The sequence below is a fragment of the Balaenoptera borealis genome (assembly GCF_965194805.1).
Source record: "Balaenoptera borealis genome assembly, chromosome: 5".
Taxonomy (NCBI): domain Eukaryota; kingdom Metazoa; phylum Chordata; class Mammalia; order Artiodactyla; family Balaenopteridae; genus Balaenoptera; species Balaenoptera borealis.
The window spans coordinates 117,343,312-117,366,807 of NC_138862.1; the positions used below are offsets into that span (position 1 = coordinate 117,343,312).

The window sequence follows — 23,496 nt, forward strand, 5'->3', positions numbered from 1 at the left end:
CACCATTTTGTAGGGAGAGAGATGAAGGTAAGGACGGGCGGTGGGGAGAAGGACCACGTAAAGCAGAATTGAGCAACTTGACTGTTATCCTCAGGGCAGCGTGGAGACATTAGAGCTATAAGTAGAGACCTTACCTGCTCTGAATCGGATATTAGAAAAACTGGGCACCACTGTGAAGCCTATTGGAGGGGTTGAAGTTGGAGTCAGGAATTCATGGGAAGAAATGATAATGGTCTGGGCTAGAGTAGGAGCAATGGAGATAGATAGATGATATTATGGCAATGAGCTATATATGTAGGAGATGGGCTAGAAAAAGAATGGTTATTGATGTATGGGGGATGATGGATTCCTTTGGGCCGTCGTGGGGTATCAAGGTGCCAGTTTCATGATAGGGAAATTCACACACGTGTACCCGAACATTCTTATTCAAAGATGTCCTTATTTATAAGTAATCTCATTGTAAACGTAAACTTAAAGGAGATTCCTAGCCATTTGTACAACATGTGCATGTGGACTCACAATTTTCCTGATAAACAGACATAACATTTACACAAATGCACATGTTGTGTCAAGCAGGGAGGACACAAAAACTCAAACTTATGTCCCTTTCTGGGATCTAAGCTCCTCACCCCTCCCCTTACACACAGCAGGGTCTGTTCCTTTTCACCATGTGCTGTTTTTTTGTTTTTGTTTTTGTTTTTTGTTTTTGGAAACTTGGCTTTAGCCTCACGTGCTTCTCTCTTTTTTTAAAAAATTTATTTGGCTGCATCGGGTCTCAGTTGCGGCACTCAGGATCTTTGTTGCGGCCCGTGGGATCTTTTGCTGCAGCGCACGGGCTTCTCTCTAGTTGTGGTGCAGGCTCCAGAGCACGCAGGCTCAGTAGTTGCAGCATGCAGGCGCAGTAGTTGCGGCACGCAGGCTCAGTAGTTGCGGCACGCAGACTCAGTAGTTGCGGCACGCAGGCTCCAGAGCGCACAGACTCAGTAGCTGCAGCGCACAGGCTTAGTTGCCCTGAGGCATGTGGGATCTTAGTTCCCCAATCAGGGATTGAACCCACGTTCCCTGCATTGGAAGGTGGATTCTTAACCACTGGACCGCCAGGGAAGTCCCTCACCGTGTGCTCTTGAGCAAGTCATTTAACCTCTCTTGGTTTAGCTTCCAAAAGGCAACTGCTTAGGGAGTGACTTTGTAAGGAGGATGTGACACTTTAAACATGACTCTTAAATACTAAAGGATTTCTAGTGTGTCTGTCCATGGATGATGGCACCTGGAGATAAGAGATGCCTCCTTAGAAGAGAGGAACCCAATATGACAGTTTAAGGAGAAGTGGAAAGAAGGGTTGAGATAACACATCTTTCAAGATTTGGAAATGCAAGTATGGTGGTGAGGTGGGGATGCGGGAGATCAGGATTTATTTGTGTTGATTTAACCAGATGGAGGTTATGGTGAAGAAGTTAACAAACACAGCTTCCATCTAACCACAGAACTGTCAGCATACATATTTGGGGTGGAGGTGGGGGACAAACTGGGAAATGACAGGGAAACCAAAAAGTTGTTTTCTTCTCATGCTCTCCCAGAGGCAGGCTGGGGCCACAGACAATGCCAGGCTGAGCCAGGGCAGGTAATGGCCTTCCCTGTTAGGCAGATTCTTGTTGGCCAGGCTGAGGAGAGGCTCCACAGGGCTTGTAACACAGGTCCTTGGCAGGAGGAAGATAGAAGGGACCTAGTTTACCCACAGGGACAGAGAAGTGAAAACTAGGCTAATGGTTTTATTCCCATCAGAAGTACAGAAGAGTACAGAGGACACCTCAAGTTGAGCAGAGAGCGGGGGACTTCCATCTCAGAAGAAGCCCTAAGTCTCCATCCCCCTCTGGACTGGTTCCCAGATGTGAGGTAACTGAAGGGGGCCTATAGCAGGGCAAACCTTAGCCTATTGGCTTGGAGGAGATGGTGGTAGAGGGATGGTTTTTCTCTAGGGATTGTATGAGGTTTTTAAGTTCCTGAGGGATTTCCACACCTGGAGAAATCTTCCCAAATAGAGGCGGCCTTTGTTACTGTTTGTTTCTCAGACCTATCCACGGGTCCAAGCTGCTTCCTTACAAGTATCGGCGGTATCAGGGAAAGGACAGATAGAGGCTGCATTGGGCAATGGAGGGAGAGGGGGTTGTCATTCAGCAGAACCTCCCATATAGCTAACACTTGGGAGGCCCTTATGGCCCCAGGACGTTTATTCTTCTAAACTGTTCTTCTTCCCAATGACTGATCAATAGGGCAGCCCAGTCTATTTTCCTGTGACAAGCAGATGGGAATTGAATCAGTGTGACGGTACAATGACCTCCACACATAAACTAGATTGTCAGCTACTTAACACCTCCAGTGTCTGGTAGAGGGCTCTGTCACATAGGAGGTGACCATAAATATTTTTCAAATTACTAAATGAAAAACTGAATACAAACAGTAGTCAGTGCTGTCTTAGCTAATGCAATAAAATAGAGAGGCCTGAGGGGGAAATTAAGATATGTTCTCGCCTGGAGAGAAGAGACCTCTCTAATTTTGACAAATCCTAGAAGAATCATACTTTGACCATCCATTATGCCTCTGACTTAATATTTTTTGAATAGGCTAAGTGTAGCCCTTATTTCTTATAGCATGTATTCTCAGGTTTTCCTACCTCCAGCTTCAGGAGATAAAAATACAGTAACATTCAATGCCTATTTTAAGAGTTGTATAAATTTTCATTTGGAAGACAAGTGGAATGAACTTTAGATCTAAATTCCAAAAACCACCTCACAACTTCCTCTACCCAAAAGATAATGTGAAACTTTTAAGTCTGAACACTAACCGCTAATTACGCAGGGATCTTCTTTTCAAAATTTCCATGTTACATGGACCGCTTTGAGGAACACTTTGAGGAGGACTAAAAATGCCCCCAAGAAACTTAAAAGCATCAGTAGCACCTCCATAAAAACTACAGAATGAGCAGAAAGCTGACTGTAGTTGGTCTATGCAAGAAATGTACAAATTCTAAGTGCCAAAGCCTAAGGAATGGCAGAAGGAGGACAAGGAAAGAAGGATATGAATTGGGAGACTAATTGGTTATGGGATGAGAAGGAGATGTAATTTATCTCAAAGGTTCTCTGGTGAAGGAGACCTCCCTTGCTCTCCTCTAGGCATATAACTTTTGTCAAGGTTGTCAGATTTGTATGACTATTTTCTTTAAAAGTAAAAATATAGGTGTAATTTGTATAAAAGTAGAGAAAAAGATCTGATTGGAAGCAGGAGTGATTTGGATAAATTATCTGAGATATCTAAAAAAAAGTTTTGGATAAGTTTCTGAGAAGTTTTTGGGGGTTACCAATTATCTTCTTTCAATTGTGTTAATGTAAGCATCTACAAGAGAAAGCATCTTTTATGTAGAATCGAGTCTGGTTTTTAAGTGATTTCATTAATTATATCAAGTGCAGGGGAAGTTAATTTACTTCATGGATTCAATCAACAAAATTACTGAGCACCTAGACTGTCTTCTAGGTACTGCAGGATATAAACTGTGAACAACATAAGGTCCTTTTTTTGGCGGAGCTTATCTAGGGAAAGGAGACAGGAAGTAATCAAGAAAACGAACAGGGTAATTCCAGTTAGTTGTAAGTTCTATGAAGATGATATAGCAGGATAATGTGATAGAGTAAGGGCAAGCAAACTATGGCCTGCTGTCCATTTTGTAAATAAAGTTTTATTGGGACACAGCCACTCCCATTCATTTAAGTACTGTCCATGGTTGCTTTTCTGTTACTGCAGCAGAGTTGTGTAGACAAAGCTGAACATATTTATTCGCTAGCCTTTTACAGAAAAAGTTTGCTAACCCCTGGGACAGAGGGTAAGTGAGCAATGAGTATTTTAGTCATTAGTACTCATTTAGTCAAGGAAGGCCTTTCTGAGGAGGTGGTTTTTTTTTTCTTTTAATTAATTATTTATTTTGGCTGTGTTGGGTCTTCGTTTCTGTGCGAGGGTTTCTCTAGTTGTGGCAAGTGGGGGCCACTCTTCATTGCGGTGCGTGGGCCTCTCACTATCGAGGCCTCTCTTGTTGCGGAGCACAGGCTCCAGACGCGCAGGCTCAGTAATTGTGGCTCACGGGCTTAGTTGCTCTGCGGCATGTGGGATCTTCCCAGACCAGGGCTCGAACCCGTGTCCCCTGCATTGGCAGGCAGATTCTCAACCACTGCGTCACCAGGGAAGCCCAGGAGGTGGCTTTTGAGCTGAGACCTGAAACATGAGAAAGAGCCCAGCATGGAAAGGTCTGAGGGTCCACACAAAGGGAATAGGAATTTCAGAAGCCTGGAGGCCTGAACAATCTTGGAGGCCTGAACAAGCTTGGAAGTACCTATGCCATAAAAACAGAAAGAGGGCCGGTATTCCTAGAACATCGGGAGCCCAGGGAAATGTGGAATGAAATGAGATAAAAAAAGAGAGAGGCAGGGCTAGATACTAATGTACTGTGGAAGAATTTGGATTTCATTTTAAGGCAAAGATAATTTATTGGACCATTTTTAGCAGGGGGATGATATGACATAATTTACATTATAAAAAGATCTCTCTGGCTGCTGAATGAAGAATGGAACTAGGAGTAGGGTTAGATGAGGAAAACAAAAGGTAGGAAGGAGTTCATTCAGACCATGGCAATATTGCAGTTCAGGTGAGAAAACATAGTGGTTTGGATAGGGTGATAATAGAGAATTAGGTACATTTGTGTTATATTTTGGAGATAGATCTAATAGGAGGGATAAAATGTGTGGTGTGAGAGCAAGAGAAGATTCAAGGATGAGTACAAGTTTTTTTACATGCTGTTTACTGAAATGGGGGAAACCAGAAGAATAAGTACGTTGAGGAAGGGGAGAGGTGGAACTAATAGTCCTGTTTCAGGGAATTCCCTGGCGGACTAGTGGTTAGGACTCTGTGCTCTCACTGCTGAAGGCCTGGGTTCAATCCCCGGTCGGGGAACTAAGATCCCACAAGCCGCCTGTTGCGGCCAAAAAAAAAATAGAGTCCTGTGTCAGGTTTGTAAATTTAAGATGTCTGTTACATATGAGTCTGGAGCTCATAGAAGAAGCTGCGGTTAGAGATACACATTTGGGAGTGATCAGCATACAGATAGAATTTAAAGTCATGTGTAGGTGGTAGTGGTTCTTAACTGAGAATAATTTTGTCCCCCAGGGATGACTTTGAAGCCAGCATGAGGAAAAAAGCAAACTGAAACGGCTTGAAAATTTACCTCATGTATGATTCAGCCTAAGAACAGTCACTACTCCCACCTGAAATTTTTACCTTATTTTTATAAACTGTTAATTTCTCAAGTACTTTCTCAAATACCTGTAGTTTAAGAAAAACAATTATGTGTCTTTAGCTAAGTTTAGTCTGTAGTGTGATGCCACTTATGAATTCCTTTTTTTTTTTTTTTTTGGCATTTTTTAGAAACTTTTAATTTTCGTGTGCTTTTAATCTCTTTGTGTATATTTTCAATTATTAGATTAAATTGTGTAACCTGGGGGAAAACATTACACTAGTCTGGGAATCAGGAAATGAGGATTTAGATTATAGGCCTTTTGGGATAATTAATCCTCAGTGATGATGAAGAAAAATGTGTAATTTTGTTGTGTTTGTTTTGGGACTTCCAACCACCTCAAGGATAGAAATCTAAAACAGTAATATGTGTAATTCTTCCCTTCCTCTTTGAATGGGAATATTGGTAAATAGGTAGCTATTTATATATTATGTAATCCTACTAGGATAACAACATCCTAGTTATGCAGTTGTATTACAGTAAGATTTTTAGTCTGATGTGGACTTTTATTTTTTTGTTTGCATGGTGTTTAATGTGTGGAGTGGAAGAAGGGTGAGGTGGCAAGGGAGCTAGTAGCAAAAGAGAAGATTATTTTTAGGCCAGGACATCTTCTTTTTTGGGGTGGGGTAGGGTGGGTAGGGTAGGGAACAGCAAGGGTTTTATCATGCAGATTGCCTCTTCTTCCTCTGGGGGATTGAGAGGGCCCAAGTGACAGATTACTTTACTGGTGCTTGACCAGAAAATTCCAGATGGGTGGATTAAGATGACATTTCTGGGAGAGGTTGAAACTGCCATTAGATCAGGTATTAAAACTAGGTTTGGTATCATGGGCTTTTAGCATGAGTGACACCATTTTTGGATTACGTTTTTCTTTTTAACAGTCCAGAGTGGTGCTTTCCTGAAGCTGAGACAAAGATCCTGGGCACGAGGCAAAGGAGGGGACAGATCCCAGGCAGGCCTAATTCTTCGGCAACTCTGGTCTTCAGCCACGTAGGAGCACAAAGTGAGCCAAGGCCCTAAAGGAGGAGGAAACAGTTATCTCCTGGGAAAGGCCTCTGTTATCTGGAACACCACAGATTTCTCAGAGTGGGAGTTGGGAATCAGAGTGTCTTCTGGTTCTTGATGAAACATTTCAGCCTGTTTCAAGGACTTGCACCTCGGAAAAGGACTGGCTTCTGGAAACAGTGTTATTCTGGTATTTAGGAACAACTTGCTGATGAGCACCAGGAGATCAGCCACAATCAACTATATTCCTTGTTAAGTGCTGGAAGACTCATTAGATAATCACTCTATTACAACAATAATAGTAATAATAAGAGCATTTATTGAGTGCTTACTTCAAGGCAGGCACTAGATATTCATTACATTATTTAATTAATAATTTACTTGGCATTCATTTTACATTACTTCCTCTACCCCATCAGCTGTTGTTCTACCCATGAATCTGCCCCCAAATCTGTAGCAGTCCTGATTAAGTGTAAGAAAATTCAGTTGTAAATAACTAAGTCACAGAAGATTTTATTTTCTATCATTTCCTCTGCCTTGTCTTATTTTAAAAAATGGTTCAGAAATATTATTGTACCAATGTTAATTTCCTGATTTTGATCATTGTACTGTGATTATGTATGTTAAAATTAATGGGGTAAGAGATATGAGGTAACTTTTTGTACTAATTTTGCAACCTTTCTATAAGTCTGAAATGAATTAAAACAAAGTTGAAAAACTATAATTTCTTTATGACATTTAGTTTGTATCTTTTATTATTTTCTTACAGCAAAAAAGCAATACATGTTAAATACAGAGAATATTTTACATTCATATAAGCAAAAAGAAGAAAATGTAAATCCCCTTATCAACCAGCTAGAGGTATCTGCTATAAATATCTAGATATAAATTCATTGAGATGTGTGTGTGTATATGGATGTATAGCATGTATTAATTTCAATTACTGACTGTTTGCAAGGACAAAACTTGATAATTTTTTATTGAACTTAATTTGTCTTAATCCTTCAGTTTGCCTAAAGGGAGGTAACTTAATTTAGCCACTTCCAGGTAGTTAAGTCATTTTAAGACTTAAAGTCAATTAAATTCAGGTTTCACGTTCAGTCTCCTTTCTCTAACCCTCTAGGGGGCTTATGTTTGGACTTCATTCATCTTCTGTGGCCACCCACTGCTGGTATAACTCATCCCACCTCATCTTTAGGCACCAGCCTGCTGCTTCTGCTTGCTAGAACCGTGATCCTGGAGACTCACCAGAGACTCCAGTAGGATTTGCAGGACGGCCTTTGGGCCCCTTAACAGAATCACGTCATTAGCCTTTATTCCTTTTCTGCCCTGGCACACTTCTGATCTCTGAGGCTTTCTCTAAGATCTGCAGAATCTTGAGGCTACTCTCTGGAAAATGAGCCACAGTTTCCTTTTCTCATAGGATCTCCAGGAACTTTGCTAGGCTATCATCCCTCGTTCTGTGGCACTTGGCCCAGGCATCCCAGGCCCTTTCCCTAAGATTCACTTAGAGATTTTCTCTGAACTCTCCTACGTCATTCCCCAAAATTCTCCTCTTCCATTGAACTTTGTCTCTATCTCCTTGTGGGTGAATGAAGTGAAAAAATAGCAAGTTCTTACAACATACATTCTTCCAGAATCTATTAGTTATGACATAAACTTGGAAGTTTTTGTATTGAAGCCTGACTTTTGGAAAGTCAGACTCAAGTTATTTTCTTTGCCAAGGGCTTCAAAATTCTATTTTTGTTAACAAACTATTAACATTTTTTGAGACAATTGTGAAAATTGGACTATGAACTAGTTATTAGAAGACATCAAGGATTGATTATTAATTTTGTTGGGTGTGAGAATGGCCTTATGGTTATGTATGTGAAGGCCATTATAGGCAGGGTGGGTTGGGAAGTGACAGGAGTGGGAAGTAGGAGACAGATTATAAAAAGCCATACATGCCATTCTTTTGTGTTTTTTAAATTTTTAAATTTTATTTTATTATCTTTTATTTTTTTGGCCATGCCGCAAGGCATGTGGGATCTTAGTTCCCTGAGCAGGGATCGAACATGTGCCCCCTGCAGTGGAAGCGCGGAGTCTTAACCACGGGACCGCCAGGGAAGTCCCCATGCCATTCTTTTGATTGCATGCTCACAGCATCAAACAGGGGAATGACATGTTTACTTTGCATAAAGGGGGGTAGAGGACGAGAAAGCATGCTTATGACTAGGAGTTGGGTGGCTGGCTGGAGGAATTTTTTATTCCTTCCCCTCCCTCAGCTCCCATATCCAAATCCATCAGTAAACCCTTTTGGTCGTGTTAGCTTCATCACCTCCCCGTTCCAAGCTATCATCATCTCTTACCTGGACACAATCGTTTTCTAATTATCAACTAACCAGTTTCTCCATTTCTGTTCTTGTTCCCTATAATCCATTCTCACAGAGCTGACAGAGTGAATTTTTTTAAAGCCTAATCTAGATTGTCATTCTCCTGCTTAAAACATTTCATGGATTTCTATTGCATTGAACATAAAATACAAACTCTACCACAGACCATAAACTTCTATGTAATCTGGCCCTTATCTTCCTCACTATCCTCTTTGTGACACTCTCCTCCTTACACATCAGTCCAACACACAAGCCACTGTACAGTTCCCATTCTCTTTTTTCCAGTTACAAATGTTCATTTTTCAGAAAACATTTTCCCATCTGAATTCATAACTGTTGTAGCATTTTAATCAAACTAGTACAAATTGCACTTTTTAAAAACTAAAAATAATAAACAATTAAATGAAAGTATTCAAGTTTAAGTTCAGCTGCTAGATCTGAGATGTAAAATAGTGACAATATGGACAAAAATGTTGACTTAAAATAACAAATTTTTACTTCATTCAATCCACATTCTTTAACCATGGGATAGTCATTATTCATAGGTTTCAAGTCTTGAAAGGGTCAGGTTTACCTGATAGGTATTGCCAGATTTGAAATTTATCTTTCAGTCTGACGAGCATAACTTCTTTATTAACTTTACACACAAAACATTTTCAATTTGGGCATTTTCTGGCATATTTTTCAAGAACTTATTTAGATCTGGCACATTCAAAATTGAACTATACTGCCATTTGCCTCATACTTCCAGAAGAAAGTAAAATAACTAAAATAGGGCTTCCCTGGTGGTGCAGTGGTTAAGAATCCACCTGCCAATGCAGGGGACACCAGGGTGTCCAGGGTTCGAGCCCTGGTCTGGGAAGATACCACATGCTGCAGAGCAACTAAGCCCACGCGCCACAACTGCTGAGCCTGCGCTCTAGAGAGAGCCCGCGTGCAGCATCAAAGACCCAACGCAGCCAAAAATAAATAAATAAATTTACTTAAAAAATAACTAAAATAATTTGAAATGCCACTCCCTTCATCTTCCTTCTGTTTAGTGAGATGAAGTAGTAAGTTGCTGCAAATTCTATTTCTCATTCTACTGCAGGTTCATATTTACAGATCGAATAGTTAAGATAATGAACAAATGCCTCCTGAAAAACTGTTTCATTGACCATCTCTCTTACTCTGCTGATGGAAGTGTGAAATGGACCACTCTTTGAAGGGCAAGGGTCAATACTAATCACTTTCTCAAATACATTTCCTCTTTGATCCTGCACATCTCTTGACAGTTACACCTAGCGCTAAGCACAGGTCAGGGCCACCACCAGCTTCTCACCCCGGTGCTGTTGCTGCACCAGGTATTACACAAGGCTCCCAAGGCATAGAGGCCAGCCCTGCCAGCACCTTGGCTGCAACCGGCTCACTGGCCCACCCACTCAAAGCTGAATTCTCCTAAGTCTCCTCAGATTCTCAAAAGCCGTCCACGGAGCACTTGGGAGCGACCCCTACCGTTCCCCGAGGAAAACCAGCTTCTTCCCACCCTGCGGGGACAGCCACATACCCTCGGGGGGGGGCTGGGCCACTTCCAGCAGCCACCAACAAGGTTCTTGTGCTCTCATCACCTTTTATGGCTTTTCTCTAGTAGAAATGAAAATTTAACCAAAAAAAAAGGTGGGGGGCGGTGGGAGAGGAAGAGAGGGAGAGATGGAGAGATGGAGGGGGAACGCCATAAATCTAAATTGCAATTAATCTCTCTGTACCCGGTGTGGCTCATTGATTCGCTCGTGGGGCTTAAAATGCATATTTTGAGGGCAACTACCCGGATTCACCGCAGATAAACGAAGGAAAGAAGCTTACGCAGTGGAAGACACTACTACATGTCACATAAGATCAAGGGAAAATTAGAGGTAGGATGGTGGTAGGACCTGAAGAATGGGGCCGAGGCTTAGGGCCTGAGGGAAACAGCGGAAAGGAGAGGCGTCGCCCTTTCTTTGAGACCGGGAATCAAACAGGAACGTGTACAACCTGAGCACTGCAGCCGGGCTCCTCGAACCGCGTGGCTTTCCCTCGCCCCTGCCTTGGGGGCGGGGAAGAACCCGGATGGAACCGCCCCTGCAGCCGGGACCCCCTCCTCCCGTCTTTGAATCGCTGAGCGGGGCGGAGTTGCTCACCCTTCTGTGCTCTGCTTGGTTGGTCTCCGTAGGCCCCTCCTCGGGATTGGGCGTTCCGGGTGCCAGTCACAAAGCGTCGCTGGCCTCTCACATTGCTGCGGGAAGGAGACGGCGTCGACGTCTGGCTCGGCTCGCGGCGTCTTACCTTGCTGAAGCTTGCTCTTGCTTCGGCCCTCGGAACCTGTCCCAGGCTTTTCGGCCCCGGGGCCTGGAAGGAGGCTTATCCAGGCGGCTCGAGAACGATTCCGGGCGCCTAAGTTCCTCTCGTCACCCACTCAGCGCCATGTCCTGGATGTTCAAGAGGTGAAGGGGGTGAAGGGGGTGAAGGGGGCGGAGGGGGTGGGGCGCCGGGGGTAACGGCGTGGCCGCGTCCCCAGATGAACCTGACCTTCCCCGCGTTTCCTTCGCCTTCCCCTTGCAAGCTGCGCAGCTGGTGTTCATCCCGCTGGCGGCTCCTATAGCCGCGGGAGAAATAAATGCAGAGTCGTGGCTGGCGAGGGGAGGCTCCTCAGGCGAGTCTCGTGCCAGGGCCTTGGGGAAATATCTGTCAAGGGCTGTAGGAGGCCTGGGGCTCTATGCTCCACTCCTTAGCCGGGGTCTCTTCTCGCCCTGTGCTTTATTCCACAAAACACCCGTGAGATACCCACTGTGCGCCGGGCATTGTGCTCGGCCGAAAGGGCCGTGTAAGACAGCCCCTGTCCCCAAGCACCTCACAATTGATGTGCATGCACAGACGTGCAAATACATATCTGCAGAGGAGTCAAAAGCAGGACGCGTGACGTGCAAGGAGAACGCAGGGGAAATAGCTTCTCTCCGTTCTTAGCAAAGTAGAAGCTTCCTGGAAGCCTCCCAGCCGACTTCCTCTTACTTTTCATTGTACAAATTGGTTTACATACCAGTTCCGGAAACAATTCTCCATCGGGGGGTTGAGGTTACCCTTAAACCAACGGTAGTGGGGGGCTTGAGGTCAGCTTCGCGCGATGGCACCGTTTGGATACCTGAATAAAATAAGGGTTCTATTCGAAGGGAATTAAAGTAGTGGTTGCTGGATGTATTATTTGTAAAGTTATAAATGGCTTCGTGTAAAAAAGTTCAATATTTTCAAGTCTCTTCTAGCTCAAGATGTATTGTTGAAATTTTGGTGTATAATTAGTTACAGACATCACATATATTTCAGTTTAAGTAGGTGATGCAGACTAGGAAAGAGATTTGTGAACCCTTATTGGGGTTTTCACTTTGAATACCCGAGGGTAGAAGACACATTATTGAACAGGTAGGGTTTCTAGAAACCTCCGCCACTCCAGTTCTTGCTTTAACCAGAGGAATGCGATTAATCTTTATACAGCACCTCCCACATAAGATTTAATTTGTTGAAGTAAAATGTGAGAAAACAATTGGCCTTTAAATATAGTATGGTCTTTGAGAAATATTTGGTTAAATATTGTATTGTTTTTCTGTGTGTGTGGTTTTTTTGTTGTTGTTGTTTTTTGTTTTTTTTTGTTTTTTTAATAGAGATCCTGTTTGGAAGTACTTGCAGACTGTCCAGTACGGAGTCCATGGAAATTTTCCACGCCTCTCATATCCAACTTTCTTTCCTCGTTTTGAATTCCAAGATATTATTCCTCCAGATGATTTCCTAACGAGCGATGAAGAGCTAGATTCAGTTTTATTTGGAACTTTGAGAGGTCATGTAGTTGGACTACGCTATTACACAGGAGTAGTGAGTATAACATTAAATATTAAGTTAATGTGATATGATATGTTATTAACCTAGAAAATAAGGATTAGAAGGTGATATGTGCAGTAAATATTTACTTTAAGTAATTGAAATATATCTGGGCAAGAGATGAATACCTAATTATTAATATTCTTTTACTTTTATATCATGGTTATAATATACAAAGCATTGTTTCCTGTATGGTCTCATTTGATCATTACAGTGTCTCTGAGGTAGATAGGACATCTATTATCCCCTTGTAGAACTGAAGCTCAGGAAGGTTAAATGATTTGCTCAAAAAGCACAGATACTATGTGGTACATTTGCAAAATGATTTCCAAGTCAGTCCATTGCTTTCTCCTCTCCTGTCCCTTAGCACATTTCTACACTTTAATATTTTTAATTTAGGAAGATCAGTTCATACTAGATAAGGGAATTGTCTATTTTTAGGTACTTTTTTTTCTTCCTGTGTTTTATCTTTTTGTATCTCTATTCTCTGCATTGTGTGTGTGTGTGAGAGAGAGAACAGAGACAAAGATAGAGAAAGCAGTTGTCTTTGTCATGGTTGTCTTGTATGCCTCTGTGTTATCTGGATGATATATCTCTAGTTTTATTTTTTTAATTATGAAAAATTTCAAACATGCATAGAAGTAGAATAATACAGTAAACTTGCATATACCCATGATCCAGATTCAGTAGTTAACAAGTTTTTTGCACATTAGCTTCATCCCTTTTTCTCTTTTTCTTCGGTATTAAATATTGCAACTGTATCACTTTACAACATTTAAGTGTGTATCTCTAAAAAAATTCAGGCATTTTCTTACATCGTTGTACTTAACAAAATTAATAATAATTTGCTATTACATCCAATAACTAATACATAATCAGTTTTCTTAATTGTTTAAAAATGCCTTTTTATTGTTAATTTTTTTGAATCAGGATCAAAATAAGTTAATAATAGTACCTTTGGTTGTTATGTTAGTCACCTCCCTGCCCTTTGTTTCATGTCATTGATTTATTGCAGAAACTGCATATATTGTTCTATGGAAAGTTGGATTTACCAGTTCTTCCATTCCCCCATATTTTTCTTATGGCGAAGCTTCTCAAATCATTTTTTGGTTGTCTGAAGTATATTTTGTGGGAGATTCCTTGGGAAAGAATTGTCTAGTGTTTTATTCTCTCATATTTTCTTTGTAATATTAGAGCTTCTCAGATCATTTTATGGTTGTCTGAAATGTGTTGGAGTGTGTTGTCTAGGAGATTCCTTAGGAAGGAACAATATTTCCTGAGTTTTGTATGCTTGTACTTGTGGTACTTACATGCTTCAAGGACAGTTTGGTTGAATATAAAATCCTTGACCCATATTTTCTCTCCACAATATCTTGGTGTTGTATAAAATGTTGCTGGTTAAAATTCTGTTGCCAATATGATTTCTCTCCCATGTAGATCAATTGGAATTATTTTGCTTGGATAACTAAAGGATATTTTTCCTTATTTTGAAAGTCCAAAAGTTTCATTAGGCAATGTCTTAGTGTTGACTGTTCTGTAACTTCGTTTTCTTCTTTTTCAGAAAACTTTAATTATGGTTTTAAATGTTTGTTTTGTTTCTGAGCTTGTTTTTCTTCAAAGGACTCCATTCTACTCTCTCTGTATTACATCTCCTCTGCATATACGTATGCCATATGTAAATGCCTATTACTTCCTCTGAAATCCTTTTTATCATATTTTTTCACTTTTCTGTTTTTCATCATTTATTTCCCTTACCATGTTTTTTACAAGATCTGTTCACTTCTGTGTTCTTTCTACTTTATTCTTTAATTCTGAAATAGTTTTTCTTTTCTAATTTTTTCCTGAAATCTGTCAGTTCTCAGTTCATATATCCATCTGTTCTCTAGCTCTCATATTCATTTCGGAACTCTCCTATTTTGGATTTGTGAAATTTTTTCAAAACGTAACATTGTTTTTAAATTATTTTAAACCATTGTGAAATATTAGATCATGCTTGTTATTGATCTTAGAACTATCACTATTTGTTGATCTTAGAATAATTTCTGTGACACTGGTAAGCTAATACAAATGTGATGAGCTGATTAAAACTAATCATTAATTTTTTTATTTTACAAAATGTATATTATTTATTTTATAAGTAATACACATTTATTATTTTAAAATGGCTAAAAGAAAAAGTATCAACTCTACCTGAATCCAGAATCACAACTTATGTTGTTATGTCTTCCACGCTTTACTCTAAGAAAATATACATGTGACTTTAAATCATATTATATATTAATAAAAATGAGGATCATATTATGCCTATTATAGTAATCACCTTTTTGAAAGTAAAATATTAGGAATATCTGTTCATGTCATTACAGATCTTTATTGTACTTTTTTCTTGTTGGTGGATGTTTTGGAGTTCATAACTGGTAGAAATATAGTAATAAAAATTGAGGTATTTATCTTTGCATACTTTTTATTATTTTCAACTTTTTTTTTTTTTAAGAGAGAAGTAGCTTGGTTTTGCTCAAGCAGAGTTTGTATTTATTTATTTATTTATTTATTTATTTATTTTTGGCTGTGCTGGGTCTTCGTTTCTGTGCGAGGGCTTTCTCTAGTTGTGGCAAGTGGGGGCCACTCTTCATCGCGGTGCACGGGCCTCTCACTAGCGCGGCCTCTCTTGTTGCGGAGCACAGGCTCCAGACGCGCAGGCTCAGTAGTTGTGGCTCGTGGGACCAGTTGCTCCACGGCATGTGGGATCCTCCCAGACCAGGGCTCGAACCCGTGTCCCCTGAATTAGCAGGCAGATTCTCAACCACTGCGCCACCAGGGAAGCCCTATTTTCAACTTTTTTCCGCTTTATTGAGATGTGATTTATATATATATTTATAAATGCAAGTATTTTAAGTATATGATTCTAAGAGTTTTAACAAAGATATATACCTGATAATCACCATGCCATCAGCATATAGATCATTTCCGTCACTTCTGAAAGTTCTCTTGTATTCTGTTGCAGTCCTTCATCCCTGCCTCTGCCTGAAGAACCACCAGTCTGATTTCTATCACTGTAGATTAGTTTAGCTTATTCTAGAGTTTCATATACTTTTTTTTTGGCTGTGCCGTGCGGCATGCAGAAATGTGGGATCTTAGTTCCCTGACTAGGGATTGAACCCGTACCCCCTGTGGTGGAAGCACGGAGTCCTAAGCACTGGACTGCCAGGGAATTCCCTAGAGCTTCATATACATTGAATCATATAGTATGTACTTTTTAAGTCTAGCTTCATTCAAACTCAGCATAATTCAGATACTTCTTGAGTAAATTTTGGCAATTCATATTTTTAAAGAAAAGTATCCATTTATATTTTCAAACTTATTGCCACGGAGTTTACATAGTAGTCATATACACGTAAAAATATTTTAACTATGTTTATGGTTATATTCCTGTTTTCATTGTTTGTGTTATGTATTTGTGTCTATTCTTATTTTTTATTGATTAGCCTTGATAGAGATTTATCTGTTTCATCTTTTCAAGTAATCTTTCTTGGATTTTTCATGATTATCATCTTTCTTTTTTTAAAAAAGTTTTAAATTTAATTTTTTTTTTTTTATATAGCAGGTTCTTATTAGTCATCAATTTTATACACATCAGTGTATACTTGTCAATCCCAATCGCCCAATTCAGCACACCACCATCCCTACCCCACCGCAGCTTTCGCCCCTTGGTGTCCGTATGTTTGTTCTCTACATCTGTGTCTCAACTTCTGCCCTGTAAAACGGTTCATCTGTACCATTTTTCTAGGTTCGACATACATGTGTTAATATACGATATTTGTTTTTCTCATTCTGACTTACTTCACTCTGTATGACTGTCTCTAGATCCATCCACGTCTCAAAAAATCACTCAGTTTTGTTCCTTTTTATGGCTGAGTAATATTCCATTGTATATATGTACCACATCTTCTTTATTCATTCGTCTGTCAGTGGGCATTTAGGTTGCTTCCATGACCTGGCTATTGTAAATAGTGCTGCAGTGAACACTGGGGTGCATGTGTCTTTTTGAATTATGGTTTTCTCTGGGTATATGCCCAGTAGTGGGATTGCTGGGTCATATGGTAGTTCTATTTTTAGTTTTTTGAGGAACCTCCATACTGTTCTCCATAGTGGCTGTATCAATTTACATTTCCACCAACAGTGCAAGAGGGTTCCCTTTTCTCCACACCCTCTCCAGCATTTGTTTGTAGATTTTCTGATGAAGCCCATTCTAACTGGTGTGAGGTGATACCTCACTGAAGTTTTGATTTGCATTTCTCTAATAATTAGTGATATTGAGCAGCTTTTCCTGTGCTTCTTGGACATGTGTATGTCTTCTTTGGAGAAATGTCTATTAAGGTCTTCTGCCCATTTTTTGATTGGGTTGTTTGTTTCTTTAATATTGAGCTGCATGAGTTGTTTTTATATTTTGGAGATTAATCCTTTGTCCGTTGATTCCTTTGCAAATATTTTCTCCCATTCTGAGGGTTGTCTTTTCGTCTTGTTTATGGTTTCCTTTGCTTTGCAAAAGCTTTTATGTTTCATTAGGTCCCATTTATTTATTTTTGTTTTTATTTCTACTACTCTAGGAGGTGGATCAAAAAAGATCTTGTTGTGATTTATGTCAAAGAGTGGTCTTCCTATGTTTTCCTCTAAGAGTTTTATAGTGTCCGGTCTTACATTTACGTCTAGAACCCATTTTGAGTTTATTTTTGTGTATGGTGTCAGGGAGTGTTCTAATTTCATTCTTTTATATGCAGCTGTCCAGTTTTCGCAGCACCACTTATTGAAGAGACTGTCTTTTCTCCATTGTATATCCTTGCCTCCTTTGTCATAGATTAGTTTACCATACGTGCGTGGGTTTATCTCTGGGCTTTCTATCTTGTTCCATTGATCTATGTTTCTGTTTTTGTGCCAGTACCATATTGTCTTGGTTACGGTAGCTTTATATTATAGTCTGAAGTCAGGGAGTCTGATTCCTCCAGCTTGGTTTTTTCCCTCAAGACTACTTTGGCTATTCGGGGTCTTTTGCGTCTCCATACAAATTTTAAGATTTTTTTGTTCTAGTTCCGTAAAAAATGCCATTGGTAATTTGATAGGGATTGCATTGAATCTGTAGATTGCTTTCAGTAGTATAGTCATTTTCACAATGTTGATTCTTCCAGTCGAAGAACACGGTATATCTCTCCATCTGTTGGTATCATCTTTAATTTCTTTCATCAGTGTCTTATAGTTGTCTGCATACAGGTCTTTTTCTCCCTAGGTAGGTTTATACCTAGGTATTTTATTCTTTTTGTTGCATTGGTAAATGGGAGTGTTTCCTTAATTTCTCTTTCAGATTTTTCATCATTAGCGTATAGGAATGCAAGAGATTTCTGTGCCTTAATCTTGTATCCTGCAACTTTAACAAATTCATTGATTAACTCTAGTAGTTTTCTGGTGGCATTTTTAGGATTCTCTATGTATAGTAACATGTCATCTGCAAACAGAGACAGTTTGACTTCTTCGTATCCAATTTGTATTCCTTTTATTTCTTTTTCTTCTCTGATTGCCGTGCCTAGGACTTCCAAAACTATGTTGAATAATAGTGGTGAGAGTGGACATCCTAGTCTTGTTCCTGATCTTAGAGGAAATGCTTTCAGTTTTTCACCATTGAGAATGATGTTTGCTGTGGGTTTGTTGTATATGGCCTTTATTATGTTGAGGTAGGTTCCCTCTATGCCCACTTTCTGGAGAGTTTTTATCATAAATGGGTGTTGAATTTTGTCAAAAGCTTTTTCTGCATCTATTGAGATGATCATATGGTTTTTATTCTTCACTTTGTTAATATGGTGTATCACATTGATTGATTTGCATATATTGAAGAATCCTTGCATCCCTGGGATAAATCCCACTTGATCATGGTGTATGATCCTTTTACTGTGTTGTTGGATTCTGTTTGCTAGTATTTTGTTGAGGAATTTTTGCATCTATATTCATGAGTTATATTGGTCTGTAATTTTCTTTTTTTGTAGTATCGTTGTCTGGTTTTGGTATCAGGGTGATGGTGGCCTCATAGAATGAGTTTGGGAGTGTTCCTTCCTCTGCAATTTTTTGGAAGAGTTTGAGAAGGATGGGTGTTAGCTGTTCTCTAAATGTTTGATAGAATTCACCTGTGAAGCCATCTGGTCCTGGGCTTTTGTTTGTTGGAAGATTTTTAATCACAGTTTCAATTTCATTACTTGTGATTGGTCTGTTCATAGTTTCTATTTCTTCCTGGTTCAGTCTTGGAAGGTTATACCTTTCTAAGAATTTGTCCATTTCTTCCAGGTTGTCCAATTTATTGGCATAGAGTTGCTTGTAGTAGTCTCTTAGGATGCTTTGTATTTCTGCGGTGCCTGTTTTAACTTCTCCTTTTTCATTTCTAATTTTATTGATTTGAGTCCTCCCTCTTTTTCTTGATGAGTCTGGCTAATAGTTTATCAATTTTGTTTATCTTCTCAGAGAACCAGCTTTTAGTTTTATTGATGTTTGCTATTGTTTTCTTTGTTTCTATTTCATTTATTTCTGCTCTGATCTTTATGATTTCTTTCCTTCTGCTAACTTTGGGTTTTGTTTGTTCTTCTTTCTCTAGTTCCTTTAGGTGTAAGGTTAGATTGTATATTTGAGATTTTTTTTTCTTTCTTGAGGTAGGCTCATATAGCTGTAAACTTCCCTCTTAGAACTGCTTTTGCTGCATACCTTAGGTTTTGGATCATTGTGTTTTCATTGTCATTTGTCTCTAGGTATTTTTTGATTTCCTCTTTGATTTCTTCAGTGATCTCTTGGTTATTTAGTAACGTATTAGTTAGCTTCCATGTGTTTGTGTTTTTTACGTTTTTTTCCCTGTAATTGATTTCTAATCTCATAGTGTTGTGGTCAGAAAAGATGCTTGATATGATTTCAGTTTTCTTAAATTTACTGAGGCTTGATTTGTGACCCAAGATGTGATCTATCCTGGAGAACGTTCCATGCACACTTGAGAAGAAAGTGTAATCTGCTGTTTTTGGATGGAATGTCCTATAAATATCAATTAAATCTATCTGGTCTATTGTGTCATTTAAAGCTTCTGTTTCCTAATTTATTTTCATTTTGGATGATCTGTCCACTGGTGTAAGTGAGGTGTTAAAGTCCCCCATTATTATTGTGTTACTGTCGATTTCCTCTTTTAGAGCTGTTAGCAGTTGCCTTATGTATTGAGGTGCTCCTATGTTGGGTGCATATATATTTATAATTGTTATATCTTCTTCTTGGATTGATTTCTTGATCATTATGTAGTGTCCTTCATTGTCTCTTGTAGCATTCTTTATTTTAAAGTCTATTTGATATGAGTATTGCTACTCCAGCTTTCTTTTGATTTCCATTTGCGTGGAATATCTTCTTCCATCTCCATCCTCTCACTTTCAGTCTGTATGTGTCCCTAGGTCTGAAGTGGGTCTCTTGTAGACAGTATGTATATGGGTCTTGTTTTTGTATCCATTCAGCAAGCCTGAATGTCTTTTGGTTGGAGCATTTAATCCATTCACATTTAAGGTAATTATCGATATGTATGTTCCTATGACCATTTTCTTAATTGTTTTTGTTTTTGTAGGGTAATTGGGTTTGTTTTTGTAGGTCCTTTTCTCCTCTTGTGTTTTCTGCCTAGAGAAGTTCCTTTAGCATTTGTTGTAGAGCTGGTTTGGTGGTGCTGAATTCTCTTAGCTTTTGCTTGTCTGTAAAGCTTTTGATTCCTCCATCGAATCTGAATGAGATCCTTACCGGGTAGAGTAATCTTGGTTGTAGGTTCTTCCCTTTCATCACTTTAAGTATATCATGCCACTCCCTTCTGGCTTGTACAGTTTCTGCTGAGAAATCAGCTGTTAACCTTATGGGAGTTCCCTTGTATGTTATTTGTCATTTTTCCCTTGCTGCTTTCAATAATTTTTCTTTGTCTTTAATTTTTGCCAATTTGATTACTCTGTGTCTCAGCATGTTTCTCCTTGGGTTTATCCTGTATGGGACTCTCTGCGCTTCCTGGACTTGGGTGGCTATTTCCTTTCCCATGTTAGGGAAGTTTTCGACTATAATCTCTTCAGATATTTTCTCTGGTCTCCTTTCTCTCTCTCTTCTCCTTCTGGGACCCCTATAATGCGAATGTTGTTGTGTTTAATGTTGTCCCAGAGGTCTCTTAGGCTGTCTTCATTTCTTTCCATTCTTTTTTCTTTAGTCTGTTCCGCAGCAGTGAATTCCACCATTCTGTCTTCCAGGTCACTTATCCGTTCTTCTGCCTCAGTTATTCTGCTATTGATTCCTTCTAGTGTAGTTTTTATTTCAGTTATTTTATTGTTCATCTCTGTTTGTTTGTTCTTTAATTCTTCTAGGTCTTTGTTAAACATTTCTTGCATCTTCTCGATCTTTGCCTCCATTCTTTTTCTGAGGTCCTGGATCATCTTCACTCTCATTATTCTGAATTCTTTTTCTGGAAGGTTGCCTATCTCCACTTCATTTAGTTGTTTTTCTGGGGTTTTATCTTGTTCCTTCATCTGGTATATAGCCCTCTGCCTTTTCATCTTTCTGTGAATGTGGTTTTTGTGCCACAGGCTGCAGGATTGTAGTTCTTCTTGCTTCTGCTGTCTGCTCTCTGGTGGATGAGGCTATCTAAGAGGCTTGATGGGAGGGACTGGTGGTGGGTAGAGCTGACTGTTGCTCTGGTAGGCAGAGCTCAGTAAAACTTTAATCCACTTGACTGTTGATGGGTGGGGCTGGGTTCCCTCCTTGTTGGTCGTTTGGCCTGAGGCAACCTAAGACTGGAGCCTACCTGGGCTCTTTGGTGGTGCTAATGACAGACTCTGGGAGGGTTCATGCCAAGGAGTACTTCCCAGAACTTCTGCTGCCAGTGTCCTTGTCCCCACGGTGAGCCATAGCCACCCCCCGCCTCTGCAGGAGACCCTCCAACACTAGCAGGTAGGTCTGGTTCAGTCTCCTATGGGGTCACTGCTCCTTCCCCCTGGGTCCTGATGCGCACACTACTTTGTGTGTGCCCTCCAAGAGTGGGGTCTCTGTTTCCCCCAGTCCTGTCGAAGTCCTGCAATCAATTCCCACTAGGCTTCAAAGTCTGATTCTCTAGGAATTCCTCCTCCCGTTGCCGGACCCCCTGTTTGGGAAGCCTGACGGGGGGCTCAGAACCTTCACTCCAGTGGGTGGACTTCTGTGGTATAAGTGTTCTCCAGTCTGTGAGTCACCCACCCAGCAGTTATGGGATTTGATTTTACTGTGATTGTGCCCCTCCTACCATCTCCTTGTGGCTTCTCCTTTGTCTTTGGATGTGGGGTGTCTTTTTTGGTGAGTTCCAGTGTCTTCCTCTCGATGATTGTCCAGCAGCTAATTGTGATTCTGGTGTTCTCACAAGAGGGAGTGAGAGCACGTCCTTCTACTCCACCATCTTGGTTCCTCCCAGAACAACAATCTGTCATCTTTCTTTGGTCATTGATTTCTCTTTTACATTCTGTTATCCTATTTTCCTTAGGTCCATTTTATTTTATTTTATTTTTGGATTCTTGATTCGAACACTTAATTTTAATGTTAATAATAAAAGATTTTAATCTTTTAAACGTTCTTCAAAGTACGACATTGGCTGTATCTCCTATGATTTGTTATATAGTATTGGCATTATTCATTTTTAACTTTTTTAAAATGTTTTCAATTTGCTTATGTTTACATTTTTTATTTCTTGACCCATGAAAATCTTTATTTTATAATAAAGTAGATTATTTCTTTTCCATTCTATTCTAAAAGTATTGTTATAATTAGTCCTATTTCTGTCTTTTTGTTGTCATCTTAATCTTGTTTTACTAATATATCCTTTTTTGTCGTGTGCTTGGATCATGTTTTCTTTGTTTTTATAGTCTCCACATTTTGCCCTACTTTTTTTGGTTATATATTTTCTGGAATTTGCATATCTGGTTTAAAGAAGATCATGCTATAAGCATTGGCATGGGGGAGATGGTCTAGTAGAGAACAGAGCTATGCCTCACAGGATATCTTCAAAGAGGAATTATTAGAAATATTAGAATTATTAGAGAGGAATATTTGTCTGATAATCTGGTTGGTCAGGCTGTAGTCTCTTGAGTCAGTAAACAGATGCTGGGAGAGGTTTAAAGCAGCTTTCCTGTGTATTTTTCAGGCAGTTAAAAAAATTTAGGTAATTCACGTACCATAAATTTTATCATTTTTAAGTGTACAATTCAGTGGTTTTTAGATATTCACAAGGTTGTAAAACCATCTGCACTGTCTGATTCCAAAACATTTTCATCATTACCAAAACCCTGTACCCATTAGTAATCACTCCATATTACTCTCTCCCCTTAGCCCATGGCATCCATCAATTTATGTTCTGTTTCTATGGATTCACTTACTCTAGACATTTCATGTAAATGGAATCATACAATATGTGGCCCTTGGGTCTGGCCTTCATTTCCGCCTTCTTTTGCGTTAAATATTTCCTAGTGTACCATAGTAGTTCCCTGGTTGTTTCTTTATTATATATTTTGAGTTGTTTTCTTAGTAGTTGCCCTTGGGAATTGCTAACATCTTAATTCATAAGAATCTAGTTTGGATTTATGGCAACTTAATTTCAATTGTTTATAAAAACCTTGCTTTGAGATAGTTCCGTTGTCTTCCTTCCTACTCCTTTATGCTGTTATCATACAAATTCTTTATATACATTGTATGTTCATCAGTACAGGTTTATAATGATTATGTCCTTTTAAATCAGATAGGAGGGAAAAGTTACAATCAAAAAATTTCATATTGTCTTTTATATTTACCTGTGTAATCACCTTTACCTGTGCTTTTTATTTCTTCATGTAGGTTCAAGTTACTGTC

The 23,496-nt window shown here is 39.6% G+C and overlaps 1 protein-coding gene across 4 annotated transcripts in view; it reads left to right on the forward strand.

Annotated features, from left to right (window-relative positions):
• Window positions 1-10,782: 10,782 nt before the first annotated feature.
• HLTF (helicase like transcription factor) overlaps window positions 10,783-23,496 on the forward strand; it is a 71,009-nt gene continuing 58,295 nt past the window's right edge. For 3 of the 4 annotated variants that reach the window (XM_082394322.1, XM_082394324.1, XM_082394325.1), the window contains exons 1-2: window positions 10,786-11,174; window positions 12,384-12,591. In XM_082394322.1, the coding sequence (XP_082250448.1) occupies window positions 10,801-11,174; window positions 12,384-12,591 (582 nt within the window). In that variant the 5' untranslated portion in view covers window positions 10,786-10,800. Of the gene's footprint in view, window positions 11,175-12,383; window positions 12,592-23,496 lie in introns of all 4 variants that reach the window. The other variant, XM_082394323.1, reaches the window with a different exon arrangement.